This window comes from Euphorbia lathyris, chromosome 2 (genome assembly GCF_963576675.1).
Source record: "Euphorbia lathyris chromosome 2, ddEupLath1.1, whole genome shotgun sequence".
Classification (NCBI taxonomy): Eukaryota; Viridiplantae; Streptophyta; class Magnoliopsida; order Malpighiales; family Euphorbiaceae; genus Euphorbia; species Euphorbia lathyris.
In genome coordinates, this window is record NC_088911.1 from 135,036,398 (window position 1) to 135,055,576 (window position 19,179).

Below are 19,179 nucleotides of genomic sequence, written 5' to 3' on the forward strand. Positions count from 1 at the left end.
TCATTTTTGGATTGTGGGCAGATCGATAGTGACATTGAGTAGGTCTCTTGAGCCACCTTTTGGTTCCCACTAATCATTACTCCTCATTTGCTGGTGGGAATGTACATTGCTAGACGATGGATGGAAATTAGAGCTGCAACCTCTGAGATGAACGGCCGCCCAAGAATGATGTTATAAGCTAATTGTCCATCCATAATAGAGAACTTCAGATCACCAATCTACACTTGATCATCATCCGTCAGCTTGCATTCCAAAGTTACCTGTCCCTTGGTCTGGATAGTGTGACTTGTCACTCCTATGATGTCAACAATGGTTGTTTCTATTTGGATCAGATCAACCTTTAGTTTCACTACAAGAAAATATCAGTTCACATACGACATTTTACCAACGACATACATATCGTTGTTATTAGCAATGAAATACAAACAACTTACTTACGAAATTAATCAGCCAACATCTATAAATAAAATACTTAGAAAATACAATCAACATACCGACGACAGAAAATACCAATGACGCATGTCGTTGGCAATTGCGATGACAAATGCATGTCAATGCTATGTCGTCCCAAATAGAAACAACTTACAAACAAGTTTCATATAAATTATTTAATGGCTGAATTATAACAAAAAACACCAACTACTTACCAATGACTGAAAAATAAAACACCAAAAGAATTCCCGCTTATTTCCTTAAAACTTTCCCTCTAAACTTTACTTTCCATTATTTTCATTTCTCTAAATCTTTTACCTTTCTCTCTCTCCTTTCCCAGGAACCCTAATCCTAATCCTCTAATTTCCCACTCGGCCTCTCTCTAATTTCCCAAAAATGAACATTAATCCTCTACTTACCTCAAGCAACTAACCCTTTCCAGACCATAACTGTGTTTTTAGTCTTTGCTATTTGCCAACAACGGATCCTTTGAGACCAGTTGCAGCTATGGGCCGACCGAGATAAAATGAAAAAGCTAACAACAAACCCTTCCAAGATTAGGACTGCATCATGGATCAATTTATTTGGGTGAGTAAAAAATTAAATCCTCTAATTAGTTTGCTTTGTCGTAATTTAAGTTCTTTGTGAACCGATTTGCTTCCCTATTCTAGATTAGGGTTAAACTCTTCCCTTTTCATCATTTTCAGTTTCTCTAGACGCCAAATTAAAGCAAAATCAACCAAACTGTAAAAGTTACAGGTACAAATTCTTTCTTTCACCTTTTTTCTCTTTATTGGTCATGATTTTCAGCTTTCCATTTCATGGTCAATCTTGCCTGTAAGGTATTTGTTATAATGTTGTAAGGATGGGAGAAGATATTTTGGGTTCAACTGATATGCTTAAATTGGGAAAAATGTTTGGGTTGTGATTAGTTATGATTTTTGGGTGTTTGTTTGAATTATTTTAATTTGTGTTCATGGATACATTTTAATAACTTTTACTCTTAAGAAGAAAAGAAGAAACATGAAAAGCTTCCATTTTGATCTCCATTGTTATCTTTTCAAGTTTTTCAGCATTTGGCTCTACTTCAATAAAGTTGTAGTTATGGTTGAAGTTTGTTTGTTTCTTCTACTTTTGTGTTGAGATGCTTGAATTGGCTGCCTGCATATTAATTTACAAATTTAATATACTTAATTTGATTTTCAATATTAATTATTTACCTTTGAATGCAATTAATTTACTAGTGGAAGAAAATACTAACCATAGTAATATAGTAATTAAGTAATTTACCTCTCTAGTGATGCCATCTTTCTGCCTTCCATTAATGTTTTGACATTTTGTAATATAAGAAGAAACAGAGTCAATCACCATGCCTGCTCATTTTCTCTTCTAATAATGTTCTAATGGTATGATCCTTGTTAGACTTATAGTTTATTGTGTTCATTTTTTTACAATGCTATTCATTTTGCCTGTCCTTTTAATTGTATTAATGAGTTAAGTCAATCTTCTTTGGGTTATTTCTATATGCTTTTAGACAAATTTGCTCAAATTGCATGCAATGGTAGATGTTAATATGCAGTAGAACAGTTTCAGAGACTAAGCATTAGATGCAAATACATTGCATCTTTACTTTTAACAAAGTCCATAGGCATATCGTGAATTTTGTATTGATCGTTTTTCTTTTGTACTTTCTTTCTTTTTTCATGTAGAATACAATCATTGATGAGAGAGCTTCAATGGCTATGGGAGGTCCCTTTCTAGGTCCACTAGCAAATATACTTAAGTCAATGAAGAAGGTTTGTTGCTGCATTTGACTCATTTCTATGTAATATTCAACTATTTAATCTATATTTAGTGTGATGTCGTATGCAGATACCAGATAGGGTTGCTTTGAGTGGGGATGTTGTTGCTCTTAATGATGAAAAGGTATGTTGAATTTACCCAAGTTCTAGTAATCATGAAATTCTGGGTTTGTAAATCTGTTTATGGGGTATTTATTTATGGACTAAAACTTTGATAATTCAAATAGATAATGGTGGATTTCTCTGCATCATTAGCACACTAACTCGTTAAAGCATCACTAAGAATGGTGGATAGTTTTCAATAGGATCAAATGGTTCAATCTTCAAACAACTGTAGTCCATATATATGATATATTCCTGCTATATCTTATACTCCAACAATATGGAAAAAGATCATGCAAATACTATTTATTAAAATGAAAGTATATCTTCAAATGGTAGAGTACCTGCATTTAACGTACTGGTATTTACAGCTTGATCAAGAGTCTTATCTTTATAAGTGTTGGCACACAATCTAAATATTGTATCAGACTCCTTATTGCACGCGGTTCTATTTCTCTAGAATATCATTGCTGAATCTTATCATATATAAAAAAAAATGGGATGTTAACATTGGCTGTTACTTTATTTTTGTTATAGGCTGAGTTGGCTCTCGAAAGTGTCGGGGAAGTGATACTCTCTAAACAAAGTGTGATAAAAGAGTCCAATTATACAATTTTTGGTGTATTAAGTTCTTCTGATCATATTCCCTCATCAAGAAGTGAAAGTCTTATGGAGCTACTTGGAGGTGAAAAATATCGAGTTTATAGGTTCAATATAAGGTATTCAAGTATTATGTGTTTTATTCATCTAGTGCCATTGAGTGAGAATTTATTGACTAAGGGATTATTAAAATTGTTATCCTAATGGAACTTGACATGGTTACAATAAACCTAATTCGTTTTTCCAGTTCATGCACGTTGATTGATGGCTATGGACGAACTCGTGAAGTGGAACTGGAAAATATGGAATGATCGAAAATAGATCCCTTAGGTAAGAACGACATCATTGAAAAGGACTGATTGAGCCTGATAGCATACATACGTTACATATGTTGTAAATAATTTGATATCTAAAAGTAGGTACATCTAAAACTATTTCATCTACAACATCTCTTTCGGCTAAGCTAACAGATGGAATTAATCAAAGCGAAGCAACACATAGAGCCCTTGTTCTTTTTTTATCATACACATGGATGCAAACCCAAGAGTAAAATACCCCTTCATAACATGTTCATAATACGATTAGGTTGTGACATATTGATAAGATGATATATTTCTGATTTTGATGTCTAGTTGAGTTATATGAGAAAGCCTTAACTGCTAACAAGGTCAAGATGGTAATGCAAATCGCACCATAGTGAACATAATTCGTTTTGTCATAGGCCTTCGTATACATGTGTTGGTTATCTATTATTGGAAGCATTAATTTTTTTATTGAAGTTTTACCTATTGTCCAGGATGCATATATGGTGTCCGTTGATTGTAAAGGATTCTAGATGCTGTCAAAGGTTCCTGGTCAATATCTACAGATGGAATCAGAGAATGAGAACAGAGAGAATTCAGGTTTTCGTTCAATAAAGAGGCACACGATATTGAGACTTCTTATCAAGGGCTTGTAGAAATGGAAGAAGAAGTTGTCAAGCAGGTTTCAAGCTTTAGTGGTCTTATGCTAGCATGAGACTTCATATTAAAGAAACAAACATCAGAATGTAAAAGAGATACAATTGTCTGACTCATAAGTTTTGGTAAGAATTCAAGTTTGTTTTTTAAGGTATTTTTATTTTTTTATTACTAGTTCAAATATCTTTATTATTGAATTTAAAGAAAGATGGATGTTCAAATATTTTACTAGTTCAACTATCTCTGCTCTACGTTTCTCATTAAGATGATTAATGTATTATAATGCAAAAAACTCACATTTACGAATTGAAATTTTGTGGAAATATAAGTTGTGATGAGATATGAGGTAGTCATCACATTTATAAATGCATATATTTTTAAGGGATAAGTTACCAAAATAGGTCCATGGTTTTTGAGAAAGTATTAATTTAGACACAACGCATAAAATAGCACCAATATAGGCTCAACGTTCAAAAAAGTATCAATTTAGGCATCGATAACGGATTGGACACGTCATTTCTATTAATCCATTAAGTTTTGATTTCTCCCTCCACGTATAATTGACAGAACTTAACAGAGTAATATCAATGACGTGTCTCGTTCCGTTATCGATGCCTAAATTGGTACCTTTTTTAAAGTTAAGCCTATATTGGTGCTATTTTGTACGTGTAGCCTAAATTGATATTTTCCCAAAAACCATAAACCTATCTATTTTGGCACCCTTTCCCTAAATTCTACTAAAAGCTGCTGAATTTTTTTTGTAATTATAATTTGGTATCCAAGCTTATCTTTATGCTTTTCTGCTTTGATGTTTAATTTTTCAACCATATGTAGACAGTTCATTATTGGATCAATAGCTTGTTTATATAGCGATAACAACGACACTACTCATGCACCTCCACCGTCTGCTGAATATACTTCTCAAATAAGAGCAACAAGTTCAAGATTTGAATGAAAAATATGGATGTCTAAGTAACTCTGTTATGCCAACAGTTAGAAAATTGTAATGATGAACAAATTAATCGTAAGACCTATTGTTTCTTGCTAGTTTGATTGTCTATCTTTTTGCTGTATTAAAATTGTGATTTTGGAATATTATTTATATAACGACAACTTAGTAATCACTTAAAGTTCAAAAAAATTTAAACATTGTAGTAATTTTGGATATATTATCCAAGTAGTTTGATGGTTTAAATTATTATTTTTATTAGTTTGTTGCCTGAGATATTATTTATTAGTTTTAGAATTATTTAAAAATTAATATAGTATACAAATTTAAATTTAATGATTTATATATATATATATATATATATATATATATATATATAAAATATGCATATGACATACATGTTAGCAACGACTTACTAATAACACAATTATCAACTTAAGATACATGTTACCGACGATATTTTAACGACGATATTACAAACGACTTCCATACGATTCAAGTTAGAAACTACATACAAACGACTTCCCTACAACACATGTGCCAAATTCAATGTGAAAATTACCGACGACATACCGACGATTTATCTATTAACGACGACTTAACAACAACATATGCCATGTCCAATAACGACACCGATTAATTCTTATGGTTGTACACTTACAACTTACCAACAACCATGTTGTCGCTAATGCCAACAACAATGATTTTGTCATCGGTAAGTAACCATTTTCCCAATAAGCAATCTGACTACGACATTAGTTTCGTTTGTATGTCATCGGTAACTTATATTACCAACGACATTGTGTCGTAGGTACACTGTTATTTTCTTGTAGTGTTTGGCGAATGCACCTCTAGTGATGACATTGCAAGAACTATCCGTGTCTACCATTACTCGATTCATTTCATCTCCCATCCTTCAATCGTCATTGTTACTACCAACGCATCTATATGTAGAGAGATTACTGGACCTGTTTCTGTAAAAGGGGCAATTGAGGGATGTTTTATCCAGAACGGATATTTTTTCTTTTTTCACGGGTGGCTGATACACTGGTCCATCTGCTATGACATTAATGACTCGTTTGAATTTCTTTATGGGATCTGTCTTCTGCTTTTCGTCTTGTTATTTGTTATTCTGGATAAATCTATCTAGTTTTCCAGCTCCCAGCAAGCTTCAAAATGTTGTGGCCATTTCTTCTATGGAAACTGTAATACGTCTTGGCGTTCCTTCCAACGGTTACATGCTCCCCTCCTTTGGGTTCGGAATATGTAATATCCCGCTTATATTGCACTCTTCTCCTTTATATTGTGGCAAGTTGGAAGCTTTAAACCTTCTGTCCGCCTCGTACCACATGATTCGTGCTGTGAATGGCGAATTCCTGTTAACTGGATGGGCGTACCTTTCTGCATTGTTCTCTTATCTATCTAGAGCGGCATGCACTCACCTTTCAATCTCATCAGCCATGTGTTCAATGTTGAATCGTGGTGGCAAAGTCGGCTCTTGATTTTGATCTCGATCATGTTGAGGTTATGCTTGGAACTATGGTTTGACGCGGATGGATGTTGTCACAACTGCCAGAGCCATTTTATCTAGCTTCGAATATCTTATCTCCGCATCCTTCAACATTTTGCTAACATATTAGATGGGGAACTTTTGACCTTCTTCTTCTTGAATAACCACGGTACACATAGCATTAGCCATGATAGATAGATACAAATGCAGGTCTACCCTTCAGATTGGTCTTCTCATCAAGGGTGGTTCTTCCAGAAATTGTTTTATACCTTGATATGCTTGTTGACAATCTTTCTAGTACGATGATCCGCCCGTTCAACCTCTGGATCTTTCTCACCCTTTATGGGGCTTTCATTTAGGCGCTCTTTTCACCTTTCTCCTCGTATGGCTTTTATTTAGGCGCTCTTTTCGCCATTTGCCTCGTATGGCTTTTACTTTATCTGGATTTGCTCTAACTCCTTTTTTGGCTAATGGCGTAGTCAAGGATTTTTTCTGAAGTGACTTTGAATGTACACCTCTCTGGGTTGAACTTTACTTTTCATGCTAGTGTTTGGCGCTGGTTGCAGTATTAGCGATTTCCTTGTACTTGTGGGTTAGTACTGAAAGAACTCCAGAAGTGGGGCATATCCTGTCCATTATTAAAAGATTGTGGTAAGGCATAAAAGCTATATTCACTTACCTTAGGGATCAATGGCTTGATCCATGGAACAGACTTCATTGTGAAAGACTGTTTGGCCTTGTTGGCAAATATCATGTACGATGCAATGTCTCTTTATGGAATTTTTAGTTCATCACGGAATCAGCTTAGTAATTCCTTTACGTTGGTCCCTGACTCTAGAATGAACTTAGTCAAAGTATAAAACCAAGTAAATATTATATGTCAAACAAATTCATAATAGAATTTTATTCATGCTTTTGTTAATAATACCACATATAACGGTCATAACCATAAATATTACTACTGCACATAAATATCATAATGAATTCTTAATAAATAACCATAATGAAAATGGTTTAAGAACAATGTCCTTTTGTATTTCAATGCATATTAATATCCAAGATAGCATATTTATCATAAAAGTTATGACATTCTGTATTAGGTAAGATATCTTACATAGTTGCTATTTACTTGCAATCAATATTGTGCATCCATGCATTAACGACATTCAGAGATCATTAAGGCCTCGTTTGGATGAAATATAATTAAAGTAAGGTAAGTGATGGTTTAATAATGTAGTTATATATAAAATTACTCTTATATCATTTCATTTGTATAAATAAAATAAAAGAGAAAGGGTAATTTCGGAAGAAAAAAACATGTACCATAATTCTCCTCCAATTTGGGGTGTATGGAAAATTACCCAAAATTCATCCTCGCATACCTTCATATACCATCATCCAAACAATCTCTAAGAAACTCTCATGTATATCCTAAGAACTTCGCATAAATTAATGTTCTGATTCGAAACTGGCACTTGCACTATTTTATAGTTAGCTCAGGACTTGAGAGTTTTGTTTACCCAATTTGGTAATTCATCTACCCATAATGGCCTTAATAATTAGGGACAGTTACAGGATAATCACAAATAGACTCAATATTTTCAAGTCTCTTATGTTGGTAACAGAAATTCTAACAATGTCAAATAAACAGTTTTTATATGAATAGACACATCCTTGTAAAAAAGGGAATGAAATAACTGTTTGACAAAACAATATTCAAAAATATGAATTTCTGATATTAAAAGTACTATATATGAAAAAAGCCATACATAGATGGTGAATTGTACAAGAAAAACCAAATATGATTTTTTTGTAATTTCTTCTAATAGTTATATGCATGTTCATCCAAAAGACTGATCAGACCTAAATCAGCTATAATTACACGGGCCTTTTATGATATCTTAATATTAAGTGATAAAATCACCTTGAATGGATGAATTTTTTATAAAATTCCAATATTACATGTCTTATATATGCATTTTGTTCTATTTCAACAATAATGACATATTATACTCGTCATGCATAAAAATATAAGGCATATTGAGCATGCAAGATTTAATGAAAGATTTATGTCTATGACTTTATCTTTTACAATTTATTAGATTTATCATAATAACATATATATATGATATTCATAGCACTTTATAAGGGTGGAGAATCTCAAATTTCTTTAATTAAAAGTGGAACAAGAAAGGAGAAGAAACTTATCTTGTTTATCATAAAATTCCAGATTTCATGTAGAAAACTCTTCCCACCAATCTGTAGAGAACCCTATCTTTGGATAGATTTATTTGTACTGATTGAGCCAAGGTTTGAGATTGAGATTTCTGTTCCGTTGACTCCATTATTTTGTTCTTTGTGAAACTCTATACAATCAAGATTTTGTGATCTTCTGTCTGTTAGAGATCCACGTTCACCGCACAAATTCATAACTTGTGAAAATCCTTGATCGGAGCACTTTCCTGTGAGGCGTCGTTGGGATCGGCCGGGGACACTCCGATGCCAAAGTCAGTAATATTTTTGAGAATGTAAGCACAAAAGTAGAGAATCAGTAAGTGTACCTCAATAACTTCGGATGCAAGCTATTTATACTCATGTAGTTGTAACTCTTAGTAACTAGAAAGTCTCCATTAATGCCTCATTAATGGCAGTTACTGATCTTATTCAAGTATGACCGTTAGCTCATTAATGGGTTATTAGTTGCCTTTATTGGGAATCGGCTTTGCCGTTCCTTGGGCGTATCGAGGTTTGACGACGGATCTCCCAGGGCGTTTGACCATCTGTGGCGTGTTGAGGAATCTGTAGATCCGCCACCTCTAAGTCTTGCCTCATACGCCATTGCTTTAGCGATCCTCCTTATCCGCGGTCATTTGGTTAATTATCCTTTTTCCCCATGTATGATATTTGGATGTTATGGAGATGTAGATGAACAGTCATGTCATTACTCATCTTTAATTGCTATCAATTCTCCATTAATCCCAGCATTTATCCTTAAAACCCTCAGAGTTGGAGTATTCGAACAGTCAAGTCTTTATTCCCCTTTAATGGCTATTAATTGCCATTTAACTGTATTTATTCTCATTCATGGATGGTAATAAATGCGCCTTTTGGTATTCTTAGATCCATCAAGGCGTATGTACGCTCTTCTTGAGAACAATGGCGGGTCTCCATTACTCGCTCTCATCGGGCGTATCTTATTATGGCGTGTCTCGTCATGGTCCACGTGGCGTGGCATAATGCTAGAGACTCCTTCATTTTCCTATTTATTTGCATACTCACCCTTGCATTAATCATGCATTAATTATCATTAATTCCACATTAATCATGCATAAATATCTCTTTTTAGAAGGAATAATGGTTTGTCATTATTTCTATTAATTTTCCCTTATTCCTTATTCAAGAATAATTTGGGTTGTTATCAGTGATTTACTCAATAAATTCATTTGGCTGTTCTTTCTATTGCAATAAAATTATTCTAACCAATTCAAATAAAAATCATTCGAATAGTACTATTCGAATAGTAATGTAAAAGCTATGTTGAAAAAAAAAACTTTTATATATGATATATAACCATGTAACAATAAAAAAATTTATATTTTTTATTTACTAAATTCAAATGATCATGAGGAGATGAATGCTCATGCACACTTGGATAATATTTTGCATAGAAAGGAGGTTTTTTTACGTGACAAGAGCAGAGTTAGATGGCTTAAGGAGGGAGATCGAAATACCAGCTTCTTCCATCGTATGGCATATATTCGAGCTGCTGCCTCTGGGATTTCGGCGCTTCAAATTGAGGATGAGCTGGTCTTTAATCCGAATCAAATTGGGACACATATTGCTGAATTTTATTCAAGTCTTTTTAAAAATGACGAGGTCTTACCGCAGAATTATGATCTAGTTTATGAGGTTGTTCCACATCTTGTCTCTGACTTGGATAATGATTTGCTTACTTGTTGTCCAGATATGAATGACGTTCGTATGGCAGTCTTTGCAATGGATAGCAGTAGTTCTCCTGGACCTGATGGGTTTTCTGGGGTCTTTTTTCTGTCTTTTTGGGATATTATTGGTGCTGATGTGTTTGCTGTTGTCAAAAGCTTCTTTATGAGTGGCATGATACATCCTGGCCTGTGCTCCAGTATTATGGTCCTTATCCCGAAGGTGGAGGGTGCGATATCTCTTGATCAGTATAGGCCTATTGCAATGAGCAACTTTAGTTATAAAATAATTGCAAAAATTTTGGATGATAGACTCGCTTCTATTGCATCTCGCATTGTTTCTCAGAATCAATTTGGATTTATTCCTGGACGAAGTATTCACCAATGCATTTCGCTTGCTTCTGAAGGCACTAATATGCTTCGTAAAAAGTGTTTTGGAGGGAACTTAGCCTTGAAGGTTGACATCAGGAAAGCTTTTGACACTTTAAATTGGAATTTTTTACTTGCCGTGATGGACGCTTTTGGTTTCTCTATTCAATTCAGAGACTGGATTCTGAATCTCGGATTTCAATTTTGAACAATGGAGCCATTAGTGGATATTTCAGATGTTCAAGAAGGGTTCGACAAGGCGATCCGCTGTCTCCTATATTGTTTGGTATTGCCGAGGACTTTCTTAGTCGTTGGTTGCTTCACCTCGTGGATACTGGATGACTTGCTCCAATGCAATATACTTCTGCAAAGGTGTTTCCGACTCATTTATTTTATGCTGATGACATTCTTCTCTTCTGCAGGGCCTCTTCGGGTAATCTAGCTGTTATTAAAGGTGTATTTGAGTTGTATGGATCTATCTCGGGTCAGTGTGTTAGTTGGAACAAATCTGAATTATTTCTGGGCTCCTTTGTTTCTTTTGGACGTGGTAATCGTCTTGCTGATATTATTGGTATTCGTCAAGGGTCTGTTCCATTTCGCTATCTTGGAGTCCCTTTGTTTTTTGGTTTACCAAAAACACGACATCTGACTAGTTTGATGGATAGGGTACTTGCTCACTTTGATAAATGGAAAGGGCATTGTTTGTCTATGGCTGGGAGAGTGGCTCTAGTAAATTCTGTAATTACTGGTAGCTTCATTCACTCTTTTAGCATTTATAAGTGGCCCTCTGCGCTGCTTACACGTATGACTAGGCATATGAGGAATTTTATTTGGTTTGGGTCCATTAATTGCAAGAATCTTGTCACTGTCCCTTGGAAAATTTGTTGTCAAAACTTCAAGGATGGAGGTCTTGGAATCAAGAATCTATCTATTCTAAACAAAGCGTTGAATGGAAAGATGGCTTGGGGTCTTCTTCAAGGAAAGTCTCTCTGCTTTAACTTACTTAGAACTCGTTTTCTCAATAAAGCGGGACAGTCACGACATTATATCATGAATTCTTCTATTTGGGGCTCGATAAAATCCATTTATTCTAAAGTTGAGCATCACTGTTTTTGGTGGATTGGTCAGCACTCTGAACTTAATTTTTGGAATGGGGCCTGGATGCGTCCTTCACTGGCTGCACAGGTTGGCCTATCTGCTACTCAACAGCGTCGTTGTTTTGATTTGGTGGAGGATTATTTGGATGGTAATAATTGGCACAATCTGCCCGTGTTACCTGCGGATGTGGAGAATAGATTGCGGAATATTAGGCGGGGTAGGGACGATGTTGATATTTGTGTTTGGAAGCCTGCTACGAGTGGGGTTTTAACTGTTAAGCTCATGTACGCTTGGCTTAGATCTCCTCCTACTCAACAACCTTGGAGTCGTTTTTTAAGGTGTCAGAGTGTTCCTCCTGCACACTCGCTTATTGGATGGCGGGCTTATCTTGGGTATTTGCCAACACATGATCAGCTTCAGTTGCGCGGCTGTCAAGTTGTTTCTCGTTGCAGTTTGTGCTTGTTAGATTCTAAAACGTTGGACCACCTTTTTGTCTCCTGTCGATTTTCCAAATTTATTTGGCATGGTGTTAGCTCATTGTTTGGAAGACGAATTAACACAGACTCGACTCTTAAGAATCTAGTTGATCATGCTGTTATTCAACGTTTCAGTACTCAAATCGCTGATTTATGGGCGGCTGCAATTGTTAATACAATTTGGGCTCTATGGCTTGCTCGTAATAGGTCCATTTTTGAGGATGACAGGGTTGATACTTCCATCACGCTGAGACGGATTTGGGGAGCTGTTCGTGAATCTGCTCACACTGGATGGGGCTCCGTTTGGAATTCGCTAGTTGAACTGCAAATCTTAGGTGAGCTCGGGATTGAAAAGCGTCTTACTAAGGCTCCGCACATTACTCCGATTTTTTGGCAACCACCTCCGAGGGATTGGATTAAGATCAATACTGATGCGTCTGTCATGGGTGCTCCTGGTCCTGCGGGTTGCAGAGGTATTTATCGCTCGCATACTGGCATGTGCCTTGGTGCGTTTGCCTTTTCCGATTGAAAGTTCCTTTGCTTATCTTGCTGAACTATCTGCTGCTATTTACGCCATTGACATGGCTATCAGCAAAGGTTGGCGGAAAATTTGGCTTGAAAGCGACTCAATGTATGTTGTGCAGATGTTCAAATCTAAATCTTTCGGTTCCTTGGTTGCTTAGACAAAAATGGTTCAATTGTTTAAATCAGATCGATTCTGTGGCTTTTGTGGTGTCTCATATTTTTCGTGAAGGAAATCATGTTGCAGATTCGCTTGCAAATTATGGACGGACGGCAACAGCTTCGACTTGGTGGGATGTTGTCCCAGATTTTTGTGGATCGGTCTTTTTTCATGATCATGTAGGACGTTGCGTTTATCGCTTTTCCTAATTCTTTAACTTCATTTTATTCTTTTTTCTTTTTGTATTATGACATTTATTTACTCTTTTAATAAATTTGGTTCGGGGCTTTTTTGGGTCTGTGGTGGGGGTGCCAGCATAGCTGGGATGTCCGCCGCTTACCCTTCCTCGCTAACCAATCTTTAATCAAAAAAACTAAATTCAAATGTTTGAAATTAACACGTGGAGGCAAAAAAAAAAAATTTGCGATATGGTATAACACTCGTAGCTACCATATTATACGTGAATGTAATTTTTCAATTTAATAACCACGTCATTATTTCGGTGACTTTTTTTAATGTGATTTGCCCGAAATAACTTTATTGACATAAAATTGAAAGTTAAGTAACTTTATTAAAAATAATAAAGTTAAGTTCAGTAACTTTTGTTAAACATACCCTAAATTTCAGTGAGCCTCTGCGCTATATTTTCCCCTTGTACATTACCCATCTTTAAATCTCATTCTCTACATAATTTTAGAGTATCTGTTAAATATTTTGTACCCATCAAAATATTAATAAAATAATATTCAAAATTAAAAAGGATAAGGTACCAAACTAAGCCTATAATTTTTGGAAAAGTTTCAATTTAGACTTCACATACAAAATGCATCAATATAGGCTTAACTTTTGAAAAAGAGTACCAATTTAGGTATCGATAACGAAACGTGACACGTCATCATATTACTCCCTTAAGTTCTATCAATTGTACATGGAGAGAGAAATGAGAACTTAACGGAATAATATTAATTATGTGTCACATTTTGTTATCGATGCCTAAATTGATACTATTTTTTACGTTATGCCTACATTAGTGCTATTTTGTACACGGAACTCATACTAACACTTTCCCAAAAAGCTTAGACCTATTTTGATATCTTATCCCAATTAAAAATAAAAATGAGTTAATGATTAAGGCATCAATTTGTACCTTGACATATTCTAATGTTCCCATTTATCTTTGGTTTCATGTTTCATGAATAAGCATATTTAAACTATAAATGGAGATTATTATGAAGATGCCAAAGAAGATAAAAAGAAAAAGAAGGTATGCAAATTATGAGGGTATTTTGAAAGTTTTAAAAGAGTGAGAATTGATGAATTTCTTTTTCAGAGTTTAATAAATTTGTTGTATTCTTGTCATGAGAGGGCAGTATAAAAATATTGATTTTCTCATGAGAGCAGTATAAAAAAATTTAATTTCATTTTTATTTTTATGTAATTAAATTGCATAGGATATAATTATATTATATAGTTGGTAAAATAAAAATGAAATAAAAATATTAAAATAAACAAAAGAAATAAAAATGTTTGGAAGAAGAATTGCTATTTTTAAGAGAACACAAACTGCCAGCTTTGATAAATTTTTAGAGGTGTCATATGAATTTTGAAACGGCTCCAAGGAATTCAGAAACTAGAGGTTGCAAGGAATCGAGGGACTACTCATAGAGATCAAACCGGATTATAACGAAGAGGATATGAATTTTTGAAGTTTGTTGCACAAACACAAATTTATATAAAAAAAAAAAAACACCACCCCCAAAACAAACACAATACATTACATTTTAAAATCAATCTCAAAAAAACTCTATTGCTAGCCTTTAATTTCATTTTCTAGTACTCAATCTCCATCTTCAAACTATAATTTCTGATTTCCAATTCTCAAAATTGATTATCTAATTTCCGATTTCCAGTTCCTGCCAAAATTTAATCTTTTTAATTCGATTCTTGAAATCTTAATTCCAGCCATTAAATTTTGTTTTTAAACATTCAACCTCCATTGTCAAGCATTGAATTGCATTATCCAAGTCCTCAATTCGTCTTAAACTAAATTTCGTGCAATTTATCATTGTCGTCATCTTTGTTACCTTCAAGCTTTTGAGCTCCAACCCGAAACACCTCAAACCTTCATACTTTCCCATTTTTTTATTTCTAATCCATTTTCATCCATCATTTTCGATTTATTAATCATCTCAATTCAACAAATTGATTCAGCAGTAAGATTTATTTTTCAATTCAAATTTGTATTCGAAATCTGTTTTAGTCAAAAACTGTACCGTCAGGATACTTTAAAAAATTATTTCCGACCAACCCGAACCTACCTTGCCAACTAATCTTTTTCATTGCCATCCCGAGTATACATATACTTCAAATTCGACCCTTCATTTCATCCAATCCGTCACTGGAAGGCTCGTATTTTCGTCCGTTTCCGATCCTCAAAACATAACTTTTCAGTAACCGTTTGCTGTTGTAATTCGATTTAGTTTAGTTGTATTCCTCTTTCACATTAATTCACACATCCTCCCACTCATCAATTCAACATCCTACCAGTTCGTTTGAGTAATTAGATTGGTGACATCTGACATCTTTGATTCGTAACTCAAAAATAAGTTTGTTATTTTACTCAATTAAGTCCTTAATTTCCGTTTTTGTAATTTACAATTTGCAAAAAAATCTCTTTGTGTTGATTTTTTAATTTTGTTAAAGGCATTATTGAAGTTAGTTAAGTTTTTTTATAACTGCAACTAGGGATCCACGAGGGATTTTTTCAGTCCTTGAATCCGTCGCCAATCATTTTCGTTTCTAGAATTTAAGTTTAGGTGTGCTAATCCATTTACTTTTCTAGAAATATAATTATCATTTGGGAATTAACTTCCCTCACATTTCCGCACACTAAATCCATACGCGTTCAAGGTTGAAAAATAGTATATTTTTAAAATATCGCTAACAACTCTTAAATTTTTTCTTAGGATAAATAATTTATTAGTTTTCTCTTTTTTACCTAACATATTGTTTAGTCCATTATTTTAAAAAACGCATTATAAGGTATGTATCCTTTAATCGATATATTCGACATATACAGGAAGACGGAAAGCAATATAGTAACATGGACATTTTGTATCGTAACATGGTTGTTTTGAAAGGTAAGATATGTTTGGTTAATTAAAAATCTAAAAAATGGATAAAAGGACAAAAACGTTAATGGTGATAAAAAAAATAGAGACCTTATAATGTGTTTTTCAAAATAGATGAAACAAAAAGTGTGTAACATATGGAACTAATAAATTATTTATCATTTTTCTTATAATAAAAATTTGCATTCATATTTTTTTTTTTAATTTTTTTTTATGGCTTTCCAAGTAAAATCTAGGTGGCAATTTTATTTTCAAAATTATTAGTTGGGATATCTTTTACTATATCTAGAGTCTACCAACCCATCCTTATAATTTTTCCCAAATATAAATTATCAAATCAACCGTAATTTACCAAACTAAACCGTACAAAAATTCAAATTATATCACTACTAGAAAATAGTCATTTACTGACAAAAATCTCCGACAGAATCATTTTCATCGGAAATATTTTACGAAATTTCTATCGATGTCGTAATCGAAAAATGATTAACAAAATTGGTTGACGGAACGTATTTATCAATCAAAACATTTGGCAAGAGATTTCCCGCTGTCACTCTTAACATTTTGGTTAATATAATTGATTTCATCAAAAAAGTTTTGACGTTTTCTTTAACAAAAGTCAAAGGGAAAAGAGTTAATTTTGTCCTTATATTTATTTATTTTATAAATTAATTACCCTTATTATCTAATTATCACAAACAAACCCCAAAATAAAAAATAAAAATCAATTATACCATCTTTTTCTGTCTCTTTTTAATTTTTTATTTTTCTTTTTCTTTTTATCTCTTCTCTTTCCTCTTTGTTAATTTTTCTCTCTCTTCTTTTTACCTCTTTCTCTCTCTCGTCTTCTTCATCATCTTCTCTCTTTGGCTCATTTGTTCCCAAATTGAAACTGCGATTCTGATGTGAATATTATTCTTAAACAATGATGTGAATATTGTTCACAAAGTTAGTATTTAGGAAGAGGTGGAAACAGTATTTGTAGATTGGAGCAAATCAAGAGAAGGTATTAATCCTTTTGATAAGAGCAAGAAAGGAGATGAAACAAGTGAGAGAAAGCAAGGGTCGATCATATGTTGATTCGTTGATAGATCTTGAACTTCCTAAAGGAAAGAGGAAATTGTTCGTTTATGCTCTGAAATTTTCAATGGAGGAACTGAGACAACCTCCACAGCTAATTTGGGGGACTAATTTTAACCAACTTGACCACTTTAAACTATTGAAATAATACTATATAAGTTAAATATATACCAATATTAGGGGGGCTACACGTGATAAAACTAAAGATACTTAAGGGTGGAGCCGGTGGCCGGAGGCAAGCCCCCCGAGCTCTGGGCTGGCTCCGCCCTCACAGCTCTGGAATGGATCATGGCCAATTTGGTTAAATACCCCAAAATTCAGGAAACGCTATTTATGGAGAAGATGGAGGTTAGGAATTGATAAAAGAAAATGATTTGCAGAAAATGCCATATCTGAAACCTCTGATTTTAGAAGGTTTAAGGCGGTACCCGTCGGCACACATGGTGGTACCACACGCAGTTAAAGAAGATACAATGTTAGATAAATATTTGGTGCCGAAGAATGCAACGGTGAACTTCATGGTGGTGGAGATTGGGCATGATCCGATGGTGACGGTGTGGAGGATCCGTTGGAGAGAAGACGAATATTCACATCATTATTAAAAGAGATGGAGTTATGCAAATTAACTTTAGAGAGAGAGAAATTAACAAAGAGGAGAAAGAAGAGAAAGAAAGATGAAGAAAAATAAGAAATTAAAAAGAGATGTAGAAGATGGTGTAATTGATTTTTATTTTTATTTTAGAGTTTGTTTGTGATAATTAGATAATAAGGGAGGTTAATTTATAAAATAAATAAATATAAAGATAAAATTAACTTTTTTTCCCTTTGACATTTGACTTTTTTTAACATCGTTAGTCAATTTGGCTTGTGTTTGCTAACAGAATGAACATCAAGGTACCAGTTTATAAATTTTTAAACAACAATGATACCGATCGAAAACAGGTGTAATCACAAGGTTTATTTTAGGAAAGCGAAAATTAGGAGTGTTACATCTTTAGGACATCCCAGCCAGGTGGGCACCTCAGACCCCTAGACTAACAAACCCAGTATCATAAATAAATAAAAAGAGTTCGTACATGAAGGAGAAAAATTAGGAAAGCGAAAATTAGGAGCGTTACAAATATCATTCAAAATAAACGAATGACAGAACATCGGGGAGGTCGTCCACCACCTTATGCCGGTTGTTGAAACTCCAAAATGAGTAAGTGCGTCTGCGGCTCAATTTCCTTCCCTAAAGATGTGTGTGGCAATTATCTCCATTTTAGAACATTGATATAGGCATTTCAGCCAACGTTGCTAGATATTCCAGGGAACCAATTGAGATCTTTGTCGAAGTAAAGTTACCGCTTGTGATGAATTGGATTCGATTCACAACCGCGACCAACCTCTTTCCCAAGCGATATCAATTGCAAAAATTACTGCCAGAATCTCCGCAATGAAGGCTAGCGCGGAGGCAATAGGGAAAGCAAAGCATCTGCGAGCAAATCCATGAGTTGTCCTAAAGATGCTACCGACACCAGTTGGGCCTATGAGGGATATGGATGAACCATCGGTGTTAACTTTTAGCCAGTTTAAGGGAGGAGGAACCCATCGTACACAGTAAATTGTCGGCTCTGGAGAGAAGATCGGTGAAATGGATAGATTTTGAAGTGTTATGCGGTCATAATGGTTGTGACAATAACCCCGCTTACGACCATTAGACTCTCTAATATGCACCCAGAGTTTGGCTAACATAATTTGGATTGAAGGGATCTCGTCGTCAAAGGTAGCCATGTTTCTTGAGCGCTAAATGAGCTATATACAGTGGACGACAGCTGATTGCCATAACAGGCAAACCTGCTTACCCAATTTAAAGGCAATGAGCTGTGTAAAATATTGAAGAATCGTACCTGAAAAGTCGACGGAAACCGCAAACATTAAGTTGATATGCTGCCAAAGGGTGCGAGCAAAGGGGCACGATATGAAGATATGAGAGGCGGACTCCCTAGCGGAGCGACAATGACAGCACTAGGAGGCTAGGAACAAGTCGCTACCTTGCAAGTTGTCATGGG

At 34.5% G+C, this 19,179-nt stretch overlaps 1 protein-coding gene across 1 annotated transcript; it reads left to right on the top strand.

Annotated features, from left to right (window-relative positions):
- The first annotated feature begins 669 nt into the window (after positions 1–669).
- LOC136216960 (uncharacterized) lies at positions 670–3,990 on the top strand. The gene is made up of 7 exons (XM_066003510.1): positions 670–1,020; positions 1,140–1,191; positions 2,142–2,228; positions 2,305–2,358; positions 2,874–3,055; positions 3,184–3,266; positions 3,733–3,990. Exons 3-6 carry the CDS (start codon positions 2,169–2,171, stop codon positions 3,245–3,247), a joined length of 360 nt encoding a protein of 119 aa, XP_065859582.1. The 5' UTR covers positions 670–1,020; positions 1,140–1,191; positions 2,142–2,168; the 3' UTR covers positions 3,248–3,266; positions 3,733–3,990.
- Positions 3,991–19,179: the final 15,189 nt, after the last annotated feature.

What these genes read in the sequence shown, in the direction of transcription:
- LOC136216960 (XM_066003510.1), top strand. Translation starts at nt 2,169, where the DNA reads ATGGCTATGGGAGGTCCCTTTCTAGGTCCACTAGCAAATATACTTAAG. An exon ending in TTGCTCTTAATGATGAAAAG is followed by an intron (nt 2,359 to 2,873) that starts GTATGTTGAATT and finishes TTTTTGTTATAG; the next exon opens with GCTGAGTTGGCTCTCGAAAG. An exon ending in GTTTATAGGTTCAATATAAG is followed by an intron (nt 3,056 to 3,183) that starts GTATTCAAGTAT and finishes TCGTTTTTCCAG; the next exon opens with TTCATGCACGTTGATTGATG.